At 56.6% G+C, this 26,387-nt stretch overlaps 1 protein-coding gene and 1 long non-coding RNA gene across 2 annotated transcripts; one reads left to right on the forward strand and one right to left on the reverse strand.

The window, feature by feature from the left end:
* Nucleotides 1-8,529: 8,529 nt before the first annotated feature.
* Nucleotides 8,530-15,146, reverse strand: LOC125132755 (leukocyte immunoglobulin-like receptor subfamily B member 3). The gene is given in 14 exon segments (XM_047790418.1): nt 8,530-9,371; nt 9,446-9,598; nt 10,359-10,411; nt 10,612-10,649; nt 10,727-10,769; nt 11,111-11,230; nt 12,199-12,249; nt 12,801-12,908; nt 12,911-13,105; nt 13,356-13,652; nt 13,867-14,169; nt 14,314-14,598; nt 14,775-14,810; nt 14,968-15,146. Coding segments are annotated over 14 exon segments (1,863 nt in total). The 5' UTR covers nt 15,002-15,146; the 3' UTR covers nt 8,530-9,224.
* On the forward strand, nt 9,492-18,897 carry LOC125132758 (uncharacterized). Its single transcript, XR_007136318.1, has 3 exons — nt 9,492-11,216; nt 16,976-17,285; nt 17,904-18,897. It is a non-coding gene; the product is annotated as an uncharacterized LOC125132758 (long non-coding RNA).
* The last annotated feature ends 7,490 nt before the right edge of the window (nt 18,898-26,387 follow it).

Raw genomic sequence — 26,387 nt, forward strand, 5'->3', positions numbered from 1 at the left:
TAAGTATTTTGGATTTTCTCTTTAAAGCAATGGGAAGGTCTTAGGCAGTAGAGAGTGCGGACAGATTTCTTTTTTAAAAAGACTGCCACCGAGTTCCCGTGTGGCTCAGTGGAAATGAATCTGACTAATATCCACAAGGATATGGGTTTGATCCCTGGCCTTGCTCAGTGGGGGAATGATCCGGCATGGCTGTGAGTTCTGGCATAATTTGCAGACACGGCTCAGATCCCTTGTGGCTGTGGCTGTGGCTGTGGCTGTGTTGTTGGCCAGTGGTTGCAGCTGCCATTTGAACCCTAATCTGGGAACCTCCATATGCCGTGGGTGCAACACCAAAAAGCAAATAAATAATAACAAAAGTCTGCCACCATGGAGGGGATGTAATGCAGGAGGGCTCCAGTGATAATTAACTTCTTAAGAGGCAACCCCCAGCGTCATGCTGGCTCCCGGATCGTGTGTTGCTCGGTGATTTAGGTTGTTCCCCGTGGTTTTCTCATATGACCCTTCCCAGGAACCTGTGGCACAGAACATGTTCTCAGTGGAGTGGAAAGCAAAAGGCAGGCTTCCTGGTGCGGCAGACAGGCATGGCCATGGCCCATTCAGACTGGCCGAAGATGCCGTGTGCGGGGGCGCAGTGCCCAGGGAGCTCTGGGGGCATGTGTGTTCGTGGGGAAGGGTTTCCCTGGGATGGGCTTGGCTGAGGAGGGGGCGCTGTGCTCACAGGGGTGGGTGAGGTCGGGCTCTAGGAAGAGGCCTTTGGAGGTGGGAGAGGAATGAGCCTGAGGGAGCAGGGACCCCCTTTGGAGGACCAGGAAGGAGGCAGATGCGCCGGCATAGACGGGAGGTCTCGAGTCTCCCAGGGGTCAGGGACCTTGTGGACCAGGGCCCAGGGGCCCAGCGGTGTGGATTTGGGGGTTGAGTGTGAGGTGGGGGAGAGCGGGGCGCTGCCGGTGCTTCCAGTGTGGGCCTTGGTTTTCTGGAGGAGCCAACGGGGCCGCCAGCAGTGGGAGGAGGATGCCCACAGGAGCGGGGTCTGGCGGGAGGACTAGCTCCGGCTGTTAGAGGAGGGCACAGCCCTGCCTCCTGACCTCGGGTTGTGGGTATGCTTTCCTCAAGCACTTCCCTCCACTGAGGTTCTCTCTCTTTTTTATTTTTTCCTTTTTGTGTCCACACCCACGGCATATGGAGGTTCCCACAGTAAGAGTTGAACTGGAGCTGGAGCTGCCAGCCTACACCACAGCCCCAACAACCAGGATCCGAGCTGTGTCTGCGACCTTCACCACAGCTCAGGGCAACACCAGATCCTTAACCCACTGAGGGAGGCCGGGGATGGAAGCTGTGTCCTCCTGGATGCTGGTTAGATTCGTCATCCGCTGAGCCCCAGTGGGAACTCCTTCCCTGACATCCTTGTTTCTGCAGTTCAGCACCCGCTGTTCTCATCGCCCTTCTTCATGACCTCTGAGTCCTTTCTGCCCTCTTGCTGCCCCTTCCTCCCCTGGGCACAACGCCCTCCTCATCTCAGACCCGAATGCTGTCTCCAGGCACTGGGTAAAAACGCAGGCTGCAGGAAGAGCCGGTTTTAACAAAGGAGCCCAGATCAGGCCTCTGTGAGAGCCTGGACTGTCCATCTCCCCGCAAAAAGAGAGTGACGTCAGTGAAGACAAATAATATCTGAGGAAAGAAAGAGCCAATCATCTTGTAGGTTTGTTTAAAGCCATGAATTTGCAGGTCCCAGAAACTTTACGAATGAAAACCAGCACAGGCTTTATGAAGTCCGCTCACCCATCACAGTCGTAATGAAACCAGTGGAAACGATGAAAAGCATCCAGAGACGACGTCATGTTCCATCTGGAGGAGAAGCGGTTCGGCCAAGTCGAGCTTCCACCTCCAAAACCAGTGCTGTCAGCAGAGGGGGCATTCTGGAGAGACGGGCCGGGCCGGCCTGGGAGTCTTCAGGCCACGCCGGGCCGGCCTGGGAGTCTTCAGGCGACATTCTTGGCGCGTGAAGGCAAGACAGGCATCGTCAGAGGGAGGAATGTGGAGAGACTTGGTGCCCGCAGACCTGCTCTAAGGGAAATGGTGAGGGGGAGTCTTCAGGCGGAAAGGAAGCCATTCTCGGGGGCACGTGCACGGTCTCCAGTGAAGGGAGACCCCCAGGTGGGCAGTAGCAGGTAAAGGCAGCGGGCGTGGCCTCCCCTCAGGTCTTTGAAACACGTGGGGCTGTTGAAAGCAAACATCGTGTGTGGTTGGGAGTTTGGTGCATGCAGACGAAGACAGAGCAGCTGCAGCGAGAGGGCGGGGGGTGCAGGGGTCTTAAGATGGTGCGGGTTCTGTGTTTCTTTGAGGCGCTGAGAACATTCGGTCTGACGTTGGGCGCGTGTATTATACTGCCTGGCACAGCCACTTGCACAGCCCAGCAAGAGTCACAGTTGGAACACCAGTGGATACAGTGGATACTAAGAAATACTCCCAAAGCCAGAAGGAGGCAAGAGAGGGACACTCGAAGAGCAAACGAGCGGGGACAAGGAGCGGACCGAAGGGCGAGCCTAGAAACAGCCTCGTTGGTCATTCCATGACCTGTAAGTGGTGACAGCACCACTAACCGGTGGACATCGTCAGACTGGACCAAGAATCAAAGGGCCCCATTTGGGAATTTGGAAATTAAAGGGCACCCTTCTGCCTAATGCACGAGGCAAAGAAGACCTCAGGGAAAACTGGAAACTATTTTGAACTGGATGGAAATGAAAGTACAGCCCCCTCGTCTTCGGGGGATGCAGCCAAAGCCGTGTTTAGGGGGAACGGAGACCAGCACGTGCTGGTGGAAGTCCCGGCGTCCACACAGGGGGCAGAGGCTGGAGAGCAGCCCCTAAACCAGCGGCCTCATCCCCGGGTTACCAAGGGCCCTGTGTGTGGTGGGGCTCTGGGGGGATGGTGACACCGCAGCCAAAGCCCCAAGGGCTGAAGTTCCTGTTGTTGCTCAGTGGTTAACGAATCCGACGAGGAACGATGAGGTTGCGGGCTCAATCCCTGGCTTTGCTCACTGGGTTAAGGATCCAGCGTTGCCCTGAGCTGTGCTGTAGGATGCAGTCGCAGCTCGGATCCCGCGTTGCAGTGGCTCTGGTGTAGGCCGGTGCCTACAGCTCCGATTAGACCCCTAGCCTGGGAACCTCCATGTGCCATGGGAGCGGCCCTAGAAAAGGCAAAAAAAAAAAGACAGGAAAAAAGCCCCAAGGGCTTTGTGCCCACCCCTGTGCACATGTCTCCTTCCTGGAGAGCCTCTTCTCCTGCCCGAGTCCGGGGACATCTCTCTGTCTAGCCTGTTCTCCTGCCCACGAGTGTAGTATCCTGTTCAGCCCCAAGATGTGTTCGCATTGGAAGCATTTTCTAAATTTATTCATTAAGTTTTTTTTTTTTGGTCTTTTTGCCATTTCTTGGGCCACTCCCATGGCATATGGGGGTTCCCACGCTAGGGGTCTAATCGGAGCTGTAGCCGCCGGCCTACACCAGAGCCACAGCAACGCAGGATCCAAGCCGCATCTGCAACCTACACCACAGCTCAAGGCAATGCCAGATCCTTAATCCACTGAGCAAGGGCAGGGATTGAATCCGCAACCTCATGGTTCCTATTTGGATTCGTTAACCACTGCGCCACGGCGGGAACTCCTTTTAAAATGTTTTACTATAGGCAACTTAACCGTGTTCTGTGGCACAGCACAGTGACCCGTTCATATGCATTAGTTCTTTCCTTCACATCCTCCTCCAGCATATTCCATCAACAAGTGCTCAGATTCCGTTCCCTGGGTGATCCAGCAGGATCCCACTGCTTACCCACCCGCATGCAGCAGCTGGCATCCAGCAAGGGTTGAATGCCTCTGGTCTCCTTAGCATCTTGCAGAGCCCCCAAGTGGGGCTGTAGAGCACCGCTCCCCCCAAATCTGACACTGCCCAGCGCTGACCCAGGCTGTGACGCCGTAGACGACAGCTGAGGGTGTCACTTTGTTGGGGAGGGCGGTATCGTGGGCCTCCTAGCCCTGTCTTTGGGGGGCTCTCCTTCTCTTATGGTCCTCTTCCGGCCCAGGACAGTGGGTTGCAGCCTTGTGACTTGGTGGGGATGGCAGTGCCCAGGTCGTCACGGGAAGCTCCATCCGCACAGACGCCCAATGTCTCTTTCCGTCAGTGTCTGTCGGGCACTGGGGGCCTGTCAGGAGCCGTGTTGCGATGGGACCTGGCTTTCCGCTGCAGGTGATGCATGAGATGACCTGAACCTGCAGGGACCAAACCTCCCCTCAGCCCCTGGGCTCCGCGAGAATCGCCAGGCCTCCCAGTGCCCACGGGTTCGTCGGGCCCTGGACGGTAGCCCGAGGCTCTGGCAGAGCCCCGTTTTTAAAACCGTGGGCTCCCCTCAGACCCTCACGGGTCTCAGTCCCTTGAGAAGTCCCTTGTCCTCTCAGGTATGACACCTGCTGCTTCCACAGTCCAAGGATGCGGACCCAGAGCTGTGCCGCTCTCTGTGCCGGGTGTTGCCAGGTGCGGTGGCATGTGCCTTGCTGGAGGGGCTGTGTCTTGGCGGGTCTCAGAGAACAGGCCCTCTGCCAGGATCTCTGCTTTGGCAGGCTCTGAATCCTTGAATTTCTTTTTTTCTTAAAAAAAGAGTTGGGGCTCATTGGGTTAAGACCCCGACTAGTATCCATGAGGACGTGGGTTCGATCCCTGGTCTCACTCAGCGAGCTAAGGATGTGGTGTGGCTGTGGTGTAGGCTGGCAGCTGCAGCTCTGATTGGACCCCTGGCCTGGGAACCTCCATATGCTGCATGTGTGGTCCTATAAAAAAAGGAAAATTAAAAAAAAAAAAAAAAGACCTGCCAGCACTCCCAGCACATGGAGTCTGTCTCAGAGCAACGCGAACACCCCCACCCTCTCCTCCTCAGGCCCCGTTCACAAGATGCTATCAGCCTGGTGGACCAGTGCTCAGGGTCCCTGGGCTGTGCTGTGACCGAGGGCAGGTGGATTTGTCCCAAGGGTGAATGTGTACTGTCCCCCCTCCCAGGTGAAGAGGAGGGGCTGCTTACTTCCCGGGGGCACAGCCGCAGTCACGTGACCAAAGGCTGCCCAGTTCTCTCCTGGGGACGGTATCCATGCGGCACAGCAGCTGTGACAGGGGTGGGCGCTGGGTGAAGTCATGGCACTCCACCATCCAACACCCCCCTTTCTTGGCCACGCTCATGGCCTGTGGAGGTCCTGGGGCCAGGGATGGCATCTGTGCCACAGCAGTGACCTGAGGCACAGCAGTGATAAAACCAGACCCTGACCTTGCTGGGCCCCTCGGGAACTCCCATCCTCGGGTACCCTTGACCTGTTCTGTTTCTCAGGGGCCAGGCTGCTGTCGTAAGCAGGGCTCTGTGGGGCCCCCCCACCACCTCTCTTGGGTGTGTGAGGGGGGCCCTGGTCCCTGCTAGTCCACCCGAGTGAGGGCTGGTTTGGCTTCACCGTGCAGGGCCTGTCGGAGTTACCTTGTTAGGGAGGAGATTCGCTTTCCTGTCTTTCGAGACTGACTCTGCTTTGGAAGCTGATTCCGTGACTTTGTGGGTCAGTGTATCCTTTGAAGGCTTAAAAAAAAAGTCTGTGTTACATCTGTGTGTGGGCACATCCTAGGGTTTGTTTGGCCTCCCAAGGAGGGCACGGCTCTGGATGCTTCTTGGTTGTCCCAAGGGCTCAGCCTGAACTTGAAACACCTGTCGTCACTGTGCAGGCTCTGGGAACTGAAGCCAAACTCTCATTTACTCTGTTTCTTAAAATGATCGTAGAGGAACCAAAGACGCTGGAGTTCCTGTGGCGCAGTGGGTTACGAATCCGACCATAGGAGTTCCCGCCGGGGCTCAGGGCTTAAGGAACCCAACTCGTCTCCATGAGGACTCGAGTTTGATCCCTGGCCTTGCTCAGTGGGTTAAGGATCCAGCATGGCCATGGGCTGTGGTGTGGGTGGCAGACGTGGCTCGGATCCTGTGTTACTGTGGTGTAGGTGGGTGGCTACAGCTCCGATTTGACCCCTAGCATGGGAACCTCCGTGTGCTTCAGGTATGGCCCTAAAACGACAAATGACAAAAAAAAAAAAAAAAAACGAAAAACCAAACCAAACCAACAACAACAAAACCAAACCAATCAACTCCCCCCACAAAACCAGTGTATACCCTTCAATTAAACAATAACGCTCTTGGAAAACTGTCGCTAATAGACTTGCTCAATCTATCAACTGCCACAACCCTTCAATTAAAAAAAAAAACAAAAGAAAAAACTTCATTTCTAGGAGGTGCAGTGGTATAGAACACAATAAAAGGCGATATGCCTGTTTCTACCTTGTCCATGTCACACCAGGAGTGTAGCTGTGCTTGATGGGGGCAAGGTGGGGAGACACGCTTCTGTTTCCTCCTGGTCCTCGCCTGCAAGTCTGAGGTGCAGCTGATTTGTATGCATCGAGGAGGCACTTGGGGACATGAGGTAAATATTTTCAAATGAGAGGGAGAGATGCTTAATCTTATTTTTGATTTTCTGTGCATGCAGCGTGGTAATCGTGAGCCATAGAGTTTTCCATCCCTCAGCACTTATCACCTTTGGCAAACTTTATTTAATGGCTTGGTTCTTCCAGTGTCCTGCCGAATAAAAGAGTAAGAGGGGACATTCTTGACTCAGCCTTAACTGCAAAGACAGATTTCACATTATTTACCTTTAAGACATGATCTCTGGTGTTCCTGCTGTGGCACAGTGGAAAGGAATCTGACAAGGAACCATGAGGTTGCAGGTTCGATCCCTGACCTGGCTCATGGGTTAAGGATCTGGCCTTGCCGTGAACTGTGGTGTAGGTCCCAGACGCGGCTCGGATCATGTGTCACTGTGGCTGTGCAGTAGGCTGGCCGCTGTAGCTCCGATTCAACCCCTAGCCTGGGAACCTCCATATGCTGCCGTTGTGGCTCCCTCCCCAAAAGAAGCCAAGAAAACCCCAATAGAAAATGATTTCCGAGGAGTGATTTTCTCAGGGTTACTTGTGCTGCTGCTTCCTGGCTTAAGTCCTCATTTTCTCTCCAATAAAACTTAAGTCTCAAGAAAAAAAAAAGAAAGATTTTTGGGGTTGGTTCCCTGGTGGCTCAGTGGATTAAGGATCTGGCGTTGTCACTTCTGTGCCTCAGATGACATTCGTGGCCGGGAAATATCCATGTGCTACAGGCATGACAAAAAGTAATATTTTATTTTAGATTTTTACAGATACTTTGATAAATGATAGTTTATGTTCTTTTATTTCTGTGTTTTTAAGTTATAGATTGGTGACATATTTAATCAAAAGCTTTTCATCTTTTGGTATATATGTATATTTTTGGCCACACTCATGGCATACCCAGATTCCAGGACCAGGGATTGAACCCATCATCAGAGCCACAGCAGTGACAATGCTGGATCCTTCACCTACTAGAGCTACCAGGGAACTCCATCAGTATTTTTTTTCTATTTAATCTTTTTCTTCTTTGGCCACACCCATGGCATATGAAGTCACTGGGCCAGGGACAGACTCCAAGCCACAGCTGTGACGGTAGCAGCTGCGACAACAGCGGACCCTGAAGCCGGCCGCCGTGCTGGTCTGGGGTTGGAACCCACGCTGCTGCAGAGACAATGCCTGGATGCTTAAGCTGCTGCACCATAGTGGGACTCCCTCTGTCATCTTTCAGTGTTTGGCTTGTGTTGGTTGGCTTTGGAGGATGAAACCCAGAACAGAAAAGCAGAGCTCCCTGCGTGTTCCCTGTCTTCGAGCTCCCTGGCCAGGTGTTGGTATCAGTTTGGCTTTGCTGTGGCCGAGTCAGATGTGCTGGGGAGAGCAGTCCGGTCCTTCCCTGTTCTCTGGAGCAGCCGGGATAAGTCCGCTGTGTGTCTGCGCGTGTGTGTGTTTCATAAGGACGTGCTTGTTCAGAAGCACGTGAAATCCAGACACATTTCCAGACGCAGAGGCCACTTGGGGGTCAAATTTTAAACCACAGCTTCAACATATTTAACACAGACCACAATTCAGATCTGTTTTTGGCCTTTTTTTTTTTTTTTTTTTTTTCCCGTTTCAGGGCCACACCCGTGGCCTATGGAAGTTCCCAGGCTAGGGTTCGAACCAGAGCTGCAGCTGGCAGCCTAGACCACAGCCACAGCAACACATCTGCGACCTAGAGCACAGCTCATGGCAACGCCGGATCCTTCACCCACTGAGCGAGGCCAGGGATCCAGCCTGCATCCTCATGGATGCTAGTTGGGTTCATTACCGCTGAGCTGTGACGGGAACTCCAAGGTTTGTTATCTCCGTTTATCTCCATCATTTTGGTAAATTGTATTTTTGAGGATTTTTGTCCCTTTCATCTACATTTTCTTGTGGCATAAAATTGTTCACACAGTTCTATTTATTTGTGTATTTAGTTTTTCTTTTTTGGCCTCCCTGGAGCATGCGGAATTCCGAGGCCAGGGATCAGGTCTGAGTCATATGCAGTGTCTGCGGCAATGCTGGACCCTTAACACCTGGTGCCAGGCCGGGGATCGAACCTGCATCCTAGTGGTCAGAGATCCTGCTAATTCCGTGAGCCACGGTGGGAACTCCATAAAGTTCTTTACTTAAGACTGCAGGGGAGTTCCCTTGTGGCTCAGTGGGTTAAGGATCTGGCGTTGTCATTGTTGTGGTGAGGGTTTGATCCCTGGTCCAGGACCTTCTGCATGATGCAGGCGTGGCCAGAAAAGAAACCCCCCCAGAAAACCCCATCTGTAGGGTCTGCGTAGTGTCCCGACAAGGGTGACGTGTGCCTTCGTCCCTTGACCCTTGGTTCCCGTGCCTGGGGTTTGAGCGTGTGATCAGTGTTGGCAAGAATGGCATGTTGGCTCTCTAGATTTTCCTCCAGTTTTTGCTTGTCCTCCTTGGTAGTGATTCTTGTCATTCTAATTTCCCTCCTTCTACCTTCGTTTGGAATACTTTACGATTCTCTTTCCGAATCCCTGGTAGTTGAGAGGTCTGTTGCTTTATTTCCAACATGTGGGGTTGTTAGTTCCTTTGGGTGGAAGGTGACCCCAGAGGGCCCCCGGAGCTCCTGGACTCGTGTGAGGAGTCCCGGCTGGCGGGTGGTCCTTAGGGGGTGTCCACGGCCAGCAGCTCCCGTGCCTGCTGGGGTGCCTGCAATCCAGTCCCTGGAATGCGGGGTCTGGGTCCTTGGGGGGCTAGCGGATGGCAAGAGCAGCATACACGCTGGGCTCTGCTGGGGGCTCCCCAGACTGGGAGGGAGGCGGTGCCGTTGTCCCCCGACTGAGGGTCCCGTGGCTCAGCTGGGCATAGGTCACGTCCTGGGCATCTGCAGATACAGCAGCCTGCAGTGGGGGAGAGAGAGTCCAGCTGTACCTCTGGGGTGAGGGGCAGCCTGGGGGCCCGGAGAGGCACCCACCTGACCGTCCCCCTGCCTGTCGTCTTCGGCTGGTCTGTCCAGCAGTGCCCCCGATGGGGAGGAAGGAGAGAGGGCCACCCCCCGCCTCACTCTCGATCTGGAGTGGTTGACCTGGGCATAGGTCTGCTCCTGGGGGGCTCCATGCTGCCCGTTCTGCTGGAGGGAGACGGTGAGGCAGAAACAGCACCTCCCGGGTCCCGCTCCCCTCCTGCAGTCAGTGTTCCCCTCCGTGGTCCGCTGGGGGCCCTTTCCTGATGGAATCGCCAGAGCTCCCTCACACCTCGGGGCCTCTGGACGCTTTCCGCGGTCCTGATTCTGTCTCAGCACCTGTCCTTGCTCATGTGGCTCCAGCCACACCGCCCACCTTCCTGCCACAGCCCGTCTCGGCCTCAGCCAGGAGCTTTGGACATGCGCCCCCCCCCCCCCACCGCCAGCACCCGGTCCCCTTCTCTTGCTTTATCTCCCTGCCTCCGAGGACCCTGCCTGCCCCTTTGCATAGCGCCTCTCTCCCCGCTGCAGGGGAGCTCAGGGAGTGTCAGCCGTACTCCTTCTGCAGCTGCAGCACCTACAGGGAGCCGGGCAAGGTGCTCCCCTGGCCCCGTCTGTTGGGAGCAGGAAGGACGGGAGCCTGGGCACTTGCGGGCCATTCCCTTATCCACGCATCCTCCTGAGCCACGGGGCTGCATCCAGCACCAGAGGGTCAGACAGAGGACGAGGAGTCGGGAGAGGGGACCCCGAAGGTGGGGCCACGAGGAGACAGGAGGGGGAGCCACAGCGGGACGACCCGGGGGCCCAGGGGAGAGTCCATTGTGGGTGCTGCTGGAGCTGGGGTGTGGGCACTGAGATGGCTGCCCTGGGTGAAGTTGGGCCACGAGAAGGTCTTTGGTGGCCTGGCCAGGAGCAGGGGTCTCACCAGATGGTCCAGCTCTGTCCCCTCCTCAGACTGTGTGTCCTTCACGGCAGCATCTGCTGGGGCAGAACCGGGGAGACGGGGGCCTTCCTGGGCAGGACTCCCTGAGATTGCTCAGGGCTGGGCCCCCTGCACCCAGAAGGCGGGCGTTGGGTGCTGCATGAGTCTCTCTCTCGCCGCATCCGGCCTCCCGTTCCCCCCGCCTCTGCAGAGCTCTCCACACCCACCCGCAGGGCTGCCCTCCTCTTCTGCTCACAGAGGTTCTGGTCCTGGGCGTCGGCGGCTGGGCTGGAGCTGGGAGGAGACGGGGGTGTTAGGGGTGGACGGGGCTGCGGGCAGCTGGGAGCCTGGGGTCTTGGGGCAGGAGTCACCTGTTCTGCAGGCCTCTGTCCTCGGGCTCCCGGTCTGCAGCCCCTGCAGGAAGTCGGAGGTCAGCGTTGCCCTGGGTGGTGTCAGCGGGCACACCTCAGCCTGGACCTGTTATGCCCCCTGCTTCACGGGGCTCCAGGGCAAGAAGGAAACCCTGACTCCTTCCCGCACGTGGGTTTCAGTGTTTCAGGAGATGAGACCCGAGAAACCCCCTGCATGTCTGCCTGTGACCTGACGTTAAGAGTTTTCGTTCCAGATTTTCAGACCTGAGACTCTGGACCATCTCCTTCTAAGCTGACCTCACCCACCTCTTTCTTTGGTTCCCGTTGGCTCGTGCCCTCAACCCGGCGCCTCTGGGGGCCTGGGTCCCCCTGTTCCCTGCTCACCTGACTTCCTGCGTCTGTCCTGACCCCGGTGTCGGTGTCGGTGTCGGAGGAGGAGGAGGAGCAGCAGCAGGACGAAGGCCACCAAGACCCCGATCAGAAGGCTCAGGTACCATGGGAGGCCTGGGGCACCAGTGAGGTCATGAGCCATTTAATCGTGCACCTACTGTGTGCCAGACTCTTGCTGGGGTCTGTGCATTCACCTCCCCTACCCACTCGCCCATTTTACAGATGGGGAAATAGGCCCAGACGGGGAAATCAGGACCCTGGGCGACCAGGCCTGCACGACAGCCCTGGGACTGGCACCCAGGACTCTGGGCTCCCTGAGCTCTCCTCATGCTGCCCCCCAGGCGGACACCCGCTTCCTGCTCGGGGGCTCCTCCTGTGCAGGGAGCCCTGTCCCAGGGTCTCATCTGGGGCTGAGGGTCCTTCCTTGTCACCCTGCCCACCCCAGACCAGCAGGACTGGGGGAGGGGGGTGCCTGGGGTGGAGTGTGTCCCCCACCACCAGGTGCACCCCCTGCAGGCCCTGGTGCCATGGGAAGATCCATGCTGGGGCTGTGTCCCCTGGAGCTCTGTGAAGCTGGGCGTCACAGTGTCTCACCTGATGGCAGCCCTGTGAGCCCAGGGCAGGGGACCAGGGAGCCCGTCAATCTCGGACCCGAGACTCTGAGGAGGGAGGCCCCTGGCTGGTTCGACAGCGGGAGCTGGGACTGCAGCCAGGAGTCTGAGCCCAGCCCTTGTGCTTCCCCCTGGAGCTGAGCTCCCCAAGCTGAAGGGGAAGCGCCCGGACACCGGGACCCCTGTCCTGCCCCCTCCCCCCACCACCCACAGTGTCACCATCATGCTGAGAGGGGACAGGCCCCCATCCAGTCCCTCCTGGGGGCCTGCCTGTGAGGCCTCCTGTCCTGGGGGGGTCCCGGCAGAATCAGACCTGGAAGGACCCCTGAGCTCTGGGCCTCGACTCTCTCTTTGACACGTGGACAGGCAGGGGGTGGGGGGCATCCAAATCCATGTGTCCAGAGGTGCCTGACCCGGGGGCACAGCCCCACCCTGCCCCCTGTAGACCCCCCTCCACAGACCCGCACTCACCCCTGTGGGGGCCTGGGTCCGTGGGGGGGAGGGGCTGATCCTGGGAGCCTCCTGGGGGTCAGGATGGGAGGTGAGGGGGCTGGCCCCAACATCTCCCTCCCCATGACCCCCTCCACCCCCCCCTCAGAGCCCGTGGAGCCCTTGGGTCCCCCCACATCTCTGCCCAACCCCACCCCGCCCCAGGACACATGCTGAGCTGGGATTGGAGCAGGAGTTAGGTCAGCTGAGAGCTCAAGGGACAGGCCTGGGGCCAGTGGTGCACTCGCTGGACAGAGGCCCCTGTGACTCCCCAGCTTGGAGTTGGGCCTGTGAGTGGGGATGGTGCCCCAGAGGATCATGGGAAAGGGCTGTGGGTGGGTGAGGGGTTGCAGCTCCTCGGGGCTCCCCACCTCCGCTCACGCTCCTCCCCGAATCTGCCCTGGGGCTGCCCCATGGCCTTCTCCCTCCTCCCCCGAGCATCCTGGAGACGAGACGGGGGAAGGGGGCAGGTTCCCTCCATCCCCCTGGAGGGTGACCCTCCCTTGAGTCCCCTTCACTGCACCCTAGAAAGGGGGTCCCCCTAGAGCTGACCATGGGGACACACAGAGGACAGGTCCCCTCACCTGAGACCACGAGCTCCAGGGGGTGACTGGGCTGTGACAGCAGGTAGGGGTCCCTGCTGCGTGAGCCGTAGCACCTGTAGGTGCCCCCGTGGGCCGAGGTCACAGGACCATGGAGAACTGGGCCTGGCTCTGCCCAGCTCTGCCCGGCTGTGACCTAAGACGCAGCGGGGGGTGGGCCGCCCCCTCCTTGGACAGAAGGAAAGTGTCCATGGGAACCCATGGCCGACACAACAGGGTCATGTTCTGTCCTGCGGCCACCGAGGGGCCCGGTTGCACCGAGATGTAGGCTGTGCCAATGAGCCGTCCTGGAGAGAGGGAAGGGGTGAGGGGCTGCCGGCCGCCCTGGTTCTGAACAGAGGCTCGGCAGGGCCTCTCTGAGGACCCTCCTCTGTGTATGTCTGTGTTTCTCTGAGCCTCTCCATTGCCCCCGGCCCCCTGTCTTCCTGTCCCTCCCTCCCTGGGGACCCCTCCCCCTGGTCCCAGCATCCCCCCTGGGGCTCCCCCAGCAGGGCCTGTGCAGAGTGTGGGTCCCCGCCTGACCCGCTGGCTCCTCACCTGCCACCAGGATGTCCAGGGGGTCACTGGGAGCCGACCACAGGGAGGAGAGGTTGTGTCCACCGTAGTACCTGTACCGGCCCCCAGGGTGGCTGCTCACCTGGCCCAGGGGGAAGTGGGCCTGAGAGAGCCCAGCCTGAGGCTGCCAGGCAGGGCGCTGGGGGAGGTCCTGTGCCCCCTCCTTGGCCAGAGCGAACCTGTCATAGCTGATGGCAGAGCGACACTGGAGGGTCAGGCTCTGTCCAGAGACCATGACAGGGCCCTGCGGGGTCAGGAGGGAGGGCTTCCCAGAGCCCCCTGGGGAGAGAGAGCCCTGGGTTAGGGGCTGCTTCCCCCATGACCCCCTTGTCCCCCCTGGCCCCCAGGTCTCACTGTCTCTCACACTCTGGGTTCTTGTCCAGGAGCCCCACCCCCTGTGCCACCCCCTCACATGGGGCTCTGCTCTGAGCCAGGCCCCCAGGGACCTGCCTGGGGCCCCAAAGCCTCTGGGACCAGGCTGGGCCCCCCTCACCTGACACCAGGAGCTCCAGGGGGTCACTGGGGTGTGACCACACCTGGGGTTTGTCTCTGAAAGAGCCATAGCATCTGAATGTCCCCCTGTGGCTGGGGGTCACGGGGCCCATAGGAAACAGGGCCCGGGTCTGCCTATTAGGGTATCTCTGTGTGTCCAGAGTCCAGGAGGACTTGTGTTCTCCTTCCTTAGTCAGAATGAACCTCTCATATCCGTGCCCTGAGCCACACTGGAGGGTCACATTCCCTCCTGAGGCCACCACAGGGCTGGGCAGGGCTGAGAGGGCGGGTTTCTCATAGGCTCCTAGGAGAGAAGGGGGCAGCTTGTTACATGGGGCTCACGGCCCCTGAGCTCCCCCAGGGCTGGGCTGTGAGAGGGACCCACCCTGAGAGCAGACCCCTGCCTGAGGGCAGTGCCTGAGGCTGGGCCCCCTGAGTGTCCTCTCACCTGTCACCACCAGCTCCAGAGTGCCACTGGGCTCTGACAAGGCAGTGTGGTTAATGTAGTAACAGCGGTATCTCCCTGCATACTCCTCGTTCATGTCCGGGATGGAGAACTTGGCCTTGTCCCCAGCCTCCAGTGGGGTCTGTCTGTCCCAGGGAGTTGGGCTTCCCTCTTTAACCAGCTGGAACTCCTGGGCCCACAGAGCCCCCTGACACCAGATGGTCACAGGGCTGTTCCAGGTGACCAGAGGGCCCGGCTCAGCCCAGAGGGTGGGTTTGGGGAGGGTCCCTGGAAGGACATGAGAGACCAGGTCACAAGACCTCCCCACCCCCAGGCCCCCAGCTCTCAGCCCAACCCTGCCTGGCTCCCCACCCTTCAGCCCCTCCCTGCCATCTCCATGCCCAGTGCCTGGGGGTGGCCCCTTGTCCCCACTGAGGCGCTGGGACCCCTGGGCACTGACTCACCTGCCTGCACCTGGGTCCCCAGGCCCACACTCAGCCCTGGAAGAAAGCACCTGTGAGGACTCGCCCTGGACTCTGAGCAGAACCTCTCGTGCCCGGGCGCCCCCTGCGTGCTGGGTGTCCCGAGAGCAGAGGCCGGTGTGGGGAGGGGGCGGGTCCCTCCCGGAGCAGGGCTTCCCCTCGCCCTGCATCTCACCAAGGCAGAGCAGGCCCGGGAGCGTGGGGGTCATGGCGTCTCCTCCCCGTGGTCCAGGCTGTGCAGCTGGAGGAGAGCCCGGCGCCCTCAGGACAGACAGGGCCCAGGGTGTGGCCCCTCGGAGGCCGGTCCTCCCTGTCACGGGGTTGTTACCTCAGCAGCCCCATAGGAAGGGGAACTGCCTCTTCTCGGGAGCCTGGCTCTATTTTTGTGGGTTTTTTTTTTGTTTTTGTTTTTGTTTGGTCTTTTTAGGGTCCCTGTTGCTGCATATGGAATTTCCCAGGCTGTGGTGGCATCAGAGCTTGCAGGTGCCAGCCTGCAAGACAGCCATGGCAATAGGGCATCCGAGCCGCATCTGTGACCTACACCGCAGCTTATGGCCACATCGGTGTCTTAACCCACTAAGCAAGGCCCGTGTTTCTTACTGCTGAGCCATGCCCACAACTCACCTGGTTCTTGTTTTGGGGACAGCCTTGGTGCCTTCCTGGCATCCCTGTCCAGTGATGGGGACCAGGGCCCGTCCTTCCTCTGAGAGGCTCCCCCTGGGGTCTGCTCCCTCCCCAGCCTGCCCACCAGCACATCCCTGTGGGTGCTGGGAGTGGACGGGGCCACAGACCCTGGCGATGCTTCAGGGAAGATGCAGGTGCCCGCCACAGCCAGGGCTCAGAGCAGCACGGACCTGTGTGTGGCATCCAAGTCCAGCTCAGGCAAGTGGCAGTGAGCTGGGAGGGGAAGAAGGAAGATGTGGGAAGGAGACATGCCTCTGCTTCTGGCCCGGAGGGCGGGCTTCTGTCTGTCCCAGCCCCTCCAGGGGCTTCTCTGTCTCTCTCCTGCAACAGCGTCCCCCCCACCTGCGTGGGCTCAGGCCCTGAGCTCTTCCTGCCTCTTCCCGACCCTTGGTCCTTGGCGGGGCCTCCACCTCCTCCCGAGGTCCTGCCTTGAAGCTTTAGAGGACCCTGATGTGGGTGAGGGCTTCCTTTGAAGGAAACCACTTCCTTCAAGTGTCGCCTCTGCTCCTGGAGCCTCGAGAGCAGTGCCCTTTCTCTGAGCCTGAGTTTCCTCCTCCGCCTGTTGTCAGGAACCCCACTCCTGGGAGGGGCTGTGGGCTGAGCGGTGACTGGATCCCCTGGAGGACCGGTCATGTTACCTTCCCGACTGAGTGACAGAAGGACCGGGTTGGGATATGAAAGGGCCGTGGGCTCAGACTCCCTGGCAAAGTGGATGCTCTCTGTGCCCCCCCCCCCCCCCCCATGGAGCTGGGCTCTGCTGTGAACTCTGAGAAAGGCCCCTCAGACTGTTTGTGACCCAGGTGGCCACAGGCACAGGCAGAAGGAGAGGAAGAAAGTTCCCAGAGTGGAGAGGGGCCCAGGGAAGGAGCGGAGAGGCCCCGGGGGGTCCGGGTCATCTGGGGGCCTCGGGGAGGGGGACCCCAGCTGCTCACAGTGGGGAGGGGTCAGGGCTCCGGGTGAGGGTGGACGCTGTGCCCCTGTGTCCCCCGTGTTTCTGGGCGGGCCCTGGGTGAGGTCGCTCTGCTTGCGGACCCAGACCCATGGCAGCGCTGAGCCGTGGCCCCCGTGGGCCTGAAACTGGGCGCAGCCAGTGTGGGTGGCTGTGCGCCTCTGTGGGGCGCGGGCGCGAGGCTCGCCTGGGCATCGTGCTGGCAGCCCCTTGGACCCCGCGGGGCCCGAGCAGCTACCGGCCTGCCCTGGTCAGCTGGACTCGGAGGAGCGCCCTGGGAGAAGCCTGCTCTGCAGGCTGGGTGTGCGCCCCAGCGGGCGTCCAGGGCCCCTCCAGAGGGGGACCGGGCCGCGGACCACAGGCTGCCGAGGAAGGGGCGTCAGTGGGGGAAAACCGGGGCCCCCTCCTGCATGGAGTGCGTCCCCATCTCTGCAAAGGAAGTGGCAGCAAGCGTGTGGGTTATGTGCTAGAAGCCCCGGCAGTTTCCAAAAACAGAAGTGTTAGCAATGACAAATGCAGTGGCATCAACACATGAGACCCTTGATCGCAGGAGGAGCTCGCGAGCGAGGCCCGTCATGCAAGAGGAAAGCGAATCTCAGAGCGGTTCCAGAAGGCTGCGCAGAGAGGTGAGAAGTGGAAGTTCCAGATCCTGGAGAAGATGCGGGGGTCCCCCTTGGTGTCTGCTGTGGGTGTCAGAAGGAAAGAAGCTCCTGCTCAGGACACAAGTACCCGGATTTCGCACTGTGTGGCCATGAGTTCAGGATCTGACTGCAGTGGCTCGGGTGTCTGTGGAGGCCGGCGTTGGATCCCCCCAGCCCAGTGCAGAAACTTACAGGATCTGGTGTTGCGGCAGCTGCCTGGTAGGTCGCAGCTGTGGTTTGGATTTGCTCCCTGGCCCCCAAAACTTCCATATGCCGTGGGAGGAACGAGAGAGAGAAGGAACTGAGTATTTTGGAGAGGTGAAGACAGACCAGCCCGGTGCTAAAATGCTTAGATTTAAAAGGACATCTGGGAGTTCCTGTTGTGGCGCAGTGGAAAGGAATCCGACTAGGAACCTTGAGGTTGTGTGTGGATCCCTGGCCTCGCTCAGTGTGTTAAGGATCCAGCATTGCTTCAGCTGTAGTGGTCACAGATGCGGCTCGGATCTGGTGTGGCTGTGGCTGTGGTTGGGGTGTAGGCCAGCAGCTGTGGCTCCCGTTCGACCTCGAGCCTGGGAACCTCCATATGCGTGGGTGGGGCCCTAAAAAGCAAAACAAAAACAAACAAACAAAAAAAAGCAAAAAAAAGACTTCTGTATCTTGAGCCTTCCTGGTAAATGAAGAGAAGGAAGGGCAAATTAGAAAAACCGTTTCCTGCCCTGAACTGTATGCTTTAAAATGGCTAATTCTATTTTATGGCCATTTCTACTTAAAAAATTCAAGGAGGACTGGCGAGGGGCCCTGAAAATGTCCTAACTGTCTTCCTCTGGAAACTGAAAGGTACCACCGAGAGAATGACGAGCTAATATTGGGCTGCGACGCCACCGTACCGGAAAGTGATGCCCAAAGATACTAGAGAAGCACATCAAGGAATGAATGGTGAGAGACTGTACTGGGAGCCCACGTGTTTGTAAGGGTCAACAGGGCCCGGGTCATCAGGGGAGAAATCCCTGAACACAGAGAGATCCTGGCACCTCGGACCCTGTTGAGCTGGGTCTCCCCCACTCCTCAGGCTGCATGTGTTGTGGCCAGACCCAGGCCTGTGGCTGTTCCCAGGGCGGGGGTGGAAGCCAGACCCCAGCAGTGACAAGGCCGGGTCCTTCCCGGGCTGCGCCGCCAGGGGGCGCCCCAGGCTGCGTCTTCACCAGAGAGAAGGAGGGCTTGGGGCAGGGATCCCGTCACCAGCCCTGTCCTTGCCTCTCCTTTCCCCCGCGTGACACACGTTCTTTGAAGGAAGCAAACTTTTTCCGCTGACCTGATGGACTGAGAGCGAAAGAAGGCGAGTTCCCGGTGAGGGTTTCCCGCTCGTGAGAGGAGCACGAGGTGATGTCGTGGAGAGAGTGAGATGCGACAGGGAGGGAGACACGGCCCCGAAGCTGTGGGACGTGCCGCAGACACACTCGCGCCCACACAGACACGCCTGCACACGTGCCCGAGGCGTGCACACGCGCGCGCGCACACACACACACACACACACACACTCGTGTGTACGAGTGCTCAGCATCCAGGGACGCGATGCCTGGAACCGAGTCCCCTCTGAAGCGGGAGGGGAAGGCGTGCTTGTTCCGAAAGAGCAGCGTGGGAGCGACCGGCGCCAATCAGAGCGGGGACCTTCCCACGTACTTGGTCAAATTAAACGAAACCAGAGTCTTCAGCTTTACTGAGATGCAATTGGTGGAAATTGTACATGCGGAAGAGGTACCAGTGGATTCTTTATTGTTTCTGGTTTAGGGCCGCACCCGAGTCATTTGGAGGTTCCCAGGCTAGGGGTGGAATCGGGGTGCAGCTGCCAGTCTGGGCCACAGCCACAGCACCTCTGGATCGGAGCCACATGTGTGACCCACAGCACAGCTCATGTCAAGGCCGGACCCTTAACCCACTGAGGGAGGCCAGGGATGGAACACGAAGCCTCATAGATGCTCGTCAGGTTGGTTTCCGTTGATCCCTGATGGGAACTTCACCAGGTGATGCTTTGATTCATTTTTCATTGTGAAATAGTCACCACAGTCAAAGAGTTCACGTCTGTGTGTGTATGTGAGTGTGAGTGATGTTTTCTGACCCATTCATCTGCCGACAGCCGTCGAGGTGCTTTCCGTGGCTCGGCTCCGGCTGTCGTGAGGGATGCAGCAGTGGACAGGGACGTGCAGGTGTCTCTCTGCGACGCTGATGTCACCTGCTGGGGACATAGATCAAGACGGGAAATAGCTGCATGTGGCAGGTCTGTCTCTCTCCTTCTCTTTGACAGACGTTTGCGTTCCCACCAACCATGCCCAAGGCCCTCTTTTCTGCACGTGTTTGTCACCCTTGCTGCCCTGGGTCTTTTCCCACCAGCTGTTGTAACAGGTGCGAGGGGGTCTCTCCCCGTGTGTGTTTCATGATTTGCCCCGAGAGGAACGAGGCCCCCATTTAACACCTGTATTTATATATGCATGGCGACTACAGTTTGAGGTGGGATCTCCGTTCCCAGAGCAGGGATTGAACCCGGGGTCAGCGGGGAGAGCGCCGGGTCCTAAGCCCTAGACCGTCAGGGAACTCCCTCCCTCCCTGTGGTTTGGACCAGGGTTTCCCTGCTGGTCGGTGAGGGGCCGCAGCTTTTCAGGGACTGTTTGGCCGTTTGGATCTTCTTTTGAGAAACGTCTCTTCGGGTGCTTTGCCCCATGAAAAGCGGCTTGTTACTGCTTTGCATGGAGTTGTGTGCGCTCCCCCTGTGTCTGGGGAGGTGACGGCTTGTCAGAGAGATGGTTTGCAGGGATCTTCTCGCTTCTGCTCCACGCTGTTGCCTGTTTCTTTTGTGTGCAGTCGCTTTCATTTGACGGGCTCCTTGTCTCTTCACGTATTTGTTGCTTGTGCTTTTGCGGTCGTAACCGAAAAGCCGTGTCCAAACGCGTGTCAGGAAGCTTTGCCAGGAGCGGGTTGAGGATCCGGCGGTGTCCGCGCAGCTGCTCAAGCCGTTGCTGTGGCGCAGCAGGTTCCATCCCTGGCTGGGGAACGTCCATGTGTCATGGGTGTCGCAAAAAAAAAAAAAAAAAAAGGATAAGAAGCAGCAGCATTTCCAGTGTTTTGTTCTTGCACTTTTATGGTGTCAGTCCTGTGTTTAAATTTTTAAACCTTTTTTTTTTTTTTTTGGCCAAGCCGAGGGCCTGCAGAAGCTCTGGGGCCAGGGAGCCAGTCCTTCCCCTGCCGGACCACCAGGGCGCTCGCCATGGTTAAGTCCTGAACCCATTCTGAGTGGGTTTTGTGTGTGGGCGTGAGTCTCGGGCCCAGTGCCGTCCTGCGTGTGGATGTCTCGTGTCCCCACCATCATTTATTTATGGAAGGGCTGTCCTGCCCCAGTCATGTGTTCTCGGCACCCTGTCAAGGATTAGCTCACGGCTTCTCGAAGACAATTCTTTCGCCTCATCCGTCAGGCAAGTCACAGGTGTCTGATGTGCTTTGGTCTGTTGATGGGGATTTATCCTGTGGCGTTGGCAGTGTCCCATTTCCCTGAGTCTTCGTGTTCCTCATTGCTTTGCTCTGGTGTCTGTGGGTTTCTCCATCAGCCCGTTAGAGATTCTGGAAGCTCTGAAAGATTTTCTGTGGATGTGCCAACTCTGCTTTCCTCCCTCCTGGGGAGAAGATGCCATGTTGCTTGCCTTGGCCCCGCCCTCAGCCCTGCACCCCGTTTCCCTGAGGGATGATGGGGGAGGCTGAGGCAGGGGGCAAGCTCCCTCTTCCTCCTACAGATGAGGGCCCCTCCCCTCCATCCCGCAGTGCGGCTGTGCCCCTGCTGAGAGTCCTGTCCCTTTTCTGAGTTCTTTGCTGCCGCCACGTGTGCCTGGAGCCCCAGCGCTCCCCATGCTGTGAGTGGAGTGGCAGGCAGGTCTCTCAGGTGGCACCTGAAGCCTGGGGATGTCACCTGCAGCCTCACTCACTGTCCTCAGAGGGAGGGGGAAGCCTGGGCAGAGGGCGGGGGCCTCTCAGTGTGGAGCTGTGCCAGCCTCAGGGAGGGATGCCAGGGCTAAAGAGAAGCTGCCCTTATTCTCCATTTCAAAGTGGTTTTTCTTGGGCTTTTGCTTATCCGCGGTGTTGCAACTCATCTGGACACTGGAGTTTGCAGGAAAGTTAATTGGCCAAATATCATTGTTTTATCAGCCTCTCTAACCGAAGGGTCTTTAAAAAGACCCTGTGCTGGCCCAGCTGGGCACATAGTCTTTGAGGTATTCACTCGGGGTTTCCCGAGGGCAGACTCTTCATTTGAGGGAAATAATGCCCCCTGTTACACTGGAAGTTGTACAGTGTGTCTCATTGTGGGTTTTTTTTTCTGTTTTTTTTTTTTTAATCATTTCTAGGGCCGCTCCCGTGGCACATGGAGTTTCCCAGGCTAGGGGTCTAATTGGAGCTGCAGCCGTCGGCCTAGGCCAGAGCCCCAGCAACGCGAGATCCGAGGCGCGTCTGCGACCCACACCACAGCTCAGGGCAATGACGGATCATGAACCCGTGATCAAAGCCAGGGACTGAACCCGCAACCTCATGGTTCCTAGTGGATTCGTTAAGCTCTGAGCCACGATGGGAACTCCTCATTCTAGGTTTTTTAAAAATACATTTTTAGAGTTTAAAGTACAGTGTGTCCCATTCTGAACATTGTCTTGGTCCAAGGACAGACTCTGCTGCGTCTCTCTTGCGCCCTCTGATGGCCACCAGGACGATGGCTCTAAGCTGGGAGAAGAGGGCCTTTCACAACCAGAAACACTGTACAGTAAATCCATCTGTCCCAGAGTCACTAACACTTTTCTTGCCCAGAGGGGACCTTTTTCCTGAGCTCCAGGTCCTTGTATACCCCTGCCTCCTCTATATTTTCCACCTCAGTTCATTGTTCACCATTAAATATGTTCTTCTCTGCAGGCTCGTGGCACTGTCTTCTGTCTGACTGAGGAAGCTCCTTTAGGACTAGAGCGCCAGGGGTTCTGCTGTGTTGTGTGGTTCCTCATGAGTGGAGGCTGATTGGGCCCCACTCTGATTTGAGCGGGTGGTTTGTCTTTCCTGGATTGTCAGTGTGGTGGTTTGATTTCTGCATATCAAACCAGCCTTGCATTCCTGGGATATGCTCCGCTTGGATGTGGTGTAGGGCTTTGAAAAGACAGTGTAAAATTTGATTTGAAGGTCACATTTATGCTCTCGGGGGAGACTGGCCTGCAGGTTTTTGTTGTGTGTCTTGTGTTGTCTTTGTTTAGTTTTGTCATTAGAGTGTGGCCTCATAAAGTACAAAGCATTTCCTCCTCATCTGGTGTCTGGGAGAGATTGTGCAGAATTGGTGTTATGGTTCTTACCTGTTTTCTAGAATTTCAGGTCAAGGCTCTGAGGCCTGGCGTTCTCTTTGGGGAGAGTTTTATTAAACGGTGAATTTAATTTCTTGAATGAGAGCTTAGCAAATGCTTTTAAAAAGTCTGACAAGAAAAGTGTTAGTGACTCTGGGACAGATGGGTTTACTGTACAGTGTTTCTGGTTGTGTAAATTGCTGGGAGCCACAAATTGGCTAAGAAGAATAATCCTGCGTGAGGCCTAACTGTAAGCAAAGCTACAGCAGAGGCTGAAGAAACTGAAGCTGCAAAGCAGTTTCGAAGAATCCCCCAGCTGATCCTGTTTAGTAAAAATTCCTGAAATATGATTTCCTCTTCTATTCTTGCGCTTCTTTTCTGTCTGACGTTTATGTGTGCTGTGAGTCATTCTTGGCTCATAATATGGGAACCTTCTCAAATTCCTGAGCTTCCACTCAAGTATGGGCCATTACCTACTTATAAACCTAAGCCCTTGTCAAATAGCTTGAAAACAATTGAACTATGCATAAAGAACTTTCCTAAGAATGGGAAGTTTCCCTTCAGAGGAGTAATAGTAAATATTATGCAGAACTGCCATGTAGGCCTGGAGATCTTTGTTGGACTCTGGTTCTTCCCCACGGAGACAGATTAGGGGGTGGTTTGGGTGTTGCCCATGGCCCAACAATTGTGGATACTATAAGACAAGATTTTTTTTTCCTACAATAAATGCTACCTGTTGGGACCCAACAGGTGGAAATTATTATTATAATTGGCAAGATTCTTTTGATATATAGATTTTATAATTAATAAAGATTTTTATAATAGATAAGGTTTATTTAAGACAGTTTATATTCGCACAACCTGCTAATGGTCTGAGGTCAGCCTGACCTCGAAAGCAAGCCACGTGTGAATACCCCACTCCCCATCAATGGCTATTCATGCCTGCTAGAGGAGCACAATAGGTAGCTTGAGGCAAGAATATCTATCACCTTATGCCAAATCATTGTTAAAGTAAAAATTAGACACCTATTATTCTGCTTGCTATTTACTTATTTTCTAAGAATAAAAGTACAGTTTGTATATAATCTTCATTTAAAATCTAAAACTAAAAGAATAGGTTGGAATAATAAATTAACATATATTGTTAGTATAATCATGCATAAGAGTAAAATGTATAAAAGCTGATGCTCTCCTTTCAATAAACGGGTCATCTGCAGCACTTGCTGAGGGAGTTGGCTCCAATTCTTTCCGCGCCTGTTTGTAGCCCCTCCTCCTGTTTGTCGTCTCCTGGCTGCTGGGGCTGGACCCCGGCAGTAAATTAAGACATTAAGTGAGAACTGTGTCATCACCCATTAGATTTTCAGGTATGTCTGTGCTAACCAGCAGTTCCTTGCCATGTCAAACCTAGAAAAACTTGCATGTATAGAGAATAAAATACTTCAAGGGAGTTTATAGTAGCAATATTTATAAGCACAAGAGCTGTGGCGTAGGTCACAGATGCAGCTTGGATCAGTCATTGTTGTGGCTGTGGCGGAGGCTGGCAGCTGAAGCTCTGATCTTAACCTCCATATGATGTGGGTTCAGCCCTAAAATGAAAAATAAATAAATACTAAGCAAGAAACTGAAGACACATTGAATTTCTTTTACAAAAAGGGATTGTAGGAGTTCCCGTCATGGCTCAGGGGTTGACGAATCCGACTAGGAACCATGAGGTTTCGGGTTCGATCCCAGGCCTCGCTCAGTCGGTTCAGGATGCGGCATTGCTGGGAGCTGTGGTGTAGGTTGCAGACGGGGCTCGGATCCCTCTTTGCTGTGGCTCTGGTGTAGGCCAGTGGCTACAGCTCCAAATAGACCCCTAGCCTGGGAACCTCCATATGCCATGGGTGCGGCCCTAGAAAAGGAAAAAGACAAATAAAAAAAAAAGGGATTGTAGGCTAAAGCAAAGTTTGGCGTATTCATAAAATGTCGTAAAGCAGGTCAGCTTCACCAGCTGCTGTTGCTTCAAACTTCAGTTCGAGGATGAATGAATCGGGGTCTAACGCTCAGCATCGTGTTTATAATGAGCAGTGACGTGGAGTTCCCGCTGAGGCACAGGGGTTTAATGCTCTGGCTTGTCTCTGTGGAGGGGCCTGTTTGATCCAAGGCTTGGAGCAGGGGGCTGCACACCAGATTTTGTGTGTTGGTTTGCTTTTGAGGGCCGCACCCATGGCATGTGGAGGTTCCCAGGCTAGGGGTCAAATTGGAGCTGTAGCCGCCGGGCTATGCCAGAGCCACAGCAATGCCAGATGCAAGACAGGTCTGTGACCTACCCCACAGCTCATGGCAATGCCAGATCCTTAACTCATGGAGGGAGGCCAGGGATCAAACCCACAACCTCATGGTTCCTAGTGGGATTGGTTTCCACTGAGCCACAACAGGAAGTCCTCGACACCAGATCTTAAGCCATGGTCTGTTGCTGGCCACTTGGGTTGCTCCTGTATCTTTCTGTTATAAATAAGTGCTGCAGGAATTCTCATTGTGGCTCCGTGGAAAAGAATCCAACTAGTAGAGTTCCTGTTGTGGCTTGGTGGTTAACGAATCTGACTAGCATCTGTGAGGACGCAGGTTCGATCCTTGGCTTTGCTCGTTGGGTTAAGTATCTGGCATTGTGGTGAGCTGTGGTGTAGGTCACAGTCATGGCTTGGATCCTGCGTTGGTGTGGCTGTGGGGTAGTCCAGCAGCTACAGGTCCAGTTCTACCCCTAGCCTGGGCACCTCCATATGCCCAGGGTGTGACCCTAAAAAGCAACAAGCAAAGCAAAACAAAACAAAACAAAAAACACCATCCGACTAGTATCCATGAGGATGCAGGTTCGATCCCTGGCCTCACTTAGTGGGTCAGGGATCCGGCATTCCCATGCACTGTGGTGTAGGTTGCAGATGTGTCTTCAATTCTGCACTGCCATGGTTGTGGCATAGGCCAGCAGCGGTAGCTCCAGGTCAGCCCTTAGCCTGGCAACACTCATATGCCGCAGGTGAGGCCCTGTCCGAGTCTCACCAGGCCCCACACACCCTCATTGCCAAAGCCACATCCAGGGAGAGAGACGGGTCCAGGGCAGGCAGGTGAGGATGCAGGGCAGGGCCAGGAGCAGCCCCGTCTAATTCCAGTTCCTTTTTCTGCCATAATGTATTTGTTTCCCTTTGGTTCACGGCTGGGGTGAAGGGTCCAGGGTGGTTCCAGAGCTGCCTCGTGCCTGCAGAGAGATTTGAGGCAGAAGCCCAGGCTCGGGCTGGGCTCCAGAGGCTTCTGGGGGCACCTGAGGGGGAGGCTTTGCAGGAGAAAGTGGCCCAGCCCAGCCTGGGGGCGGGCAGCCTACAGAGGGCAGTCAGGTGGTGGCCCATCTTCCTGGGGAGTTTCACCTGCACCCCAGGCAGCAGCTCCACAGGAAGTCAGGGAGGTGGGCGTGTGTGTGGGGAGAACCCAGGGCCTGCGGGTCCAGAGGGCCCGGTTCAGGTCTTCTCCAGCAGCTCAGCAGCTTCCATGGCGTCCTGGGTTTTCGCCCCCGCTGCTGAGGCGGCTTCTGCTCGTCCTGGAAGAGGCTGCAGCCCCCTCTGCACCTTTGCATTTTCCAGAGAGCTCGGCACCCTCGTGCTTCTGCTCAGCAATTCATGGAAGAATTTTCCACGCCCTCCCGAGCTGTGCCCTCACAGTGGACAAAGAAGGCCAGCGAAAGGTAGGTGAGAGATGTGGGCAGGTGCCTGTTGACCAGGCGGTCGATGGTGGCCTCCACCTCGGTGGAATGATTCTGACGCATCTGGGCGCTCCTGGTGGGTCAGCAATACGGAGTGAAGCTCAGAAGATGATGTGGGCTGGTCCTGGAGGCAGAGGATGGGGGAGCAGTTTGTTCCAAGGCTGGGACTGGGAAACGCTTGGAGGGAGGTCGGAGGCTGGAGGGAGGGCGTCCCTGGGTCTGTTCCGTCCAGACACAGCT

The sequence above is a fragment of the Phacochoerus africanus genome, chromosome 8, assembly GCF_016906955.1.
Source record: "Phacochoerus africanus isolate WHEZ1 chromosome 8, ROS_Pafr_v1, whole genome shotgun sequence".
NCBI classification, from domain to species: Eukaryota; Metazoa; Chordata; class Mammalia; order Artiodactyla; family Suidae; genus Phacochoerus; species Phacochoerus africanus.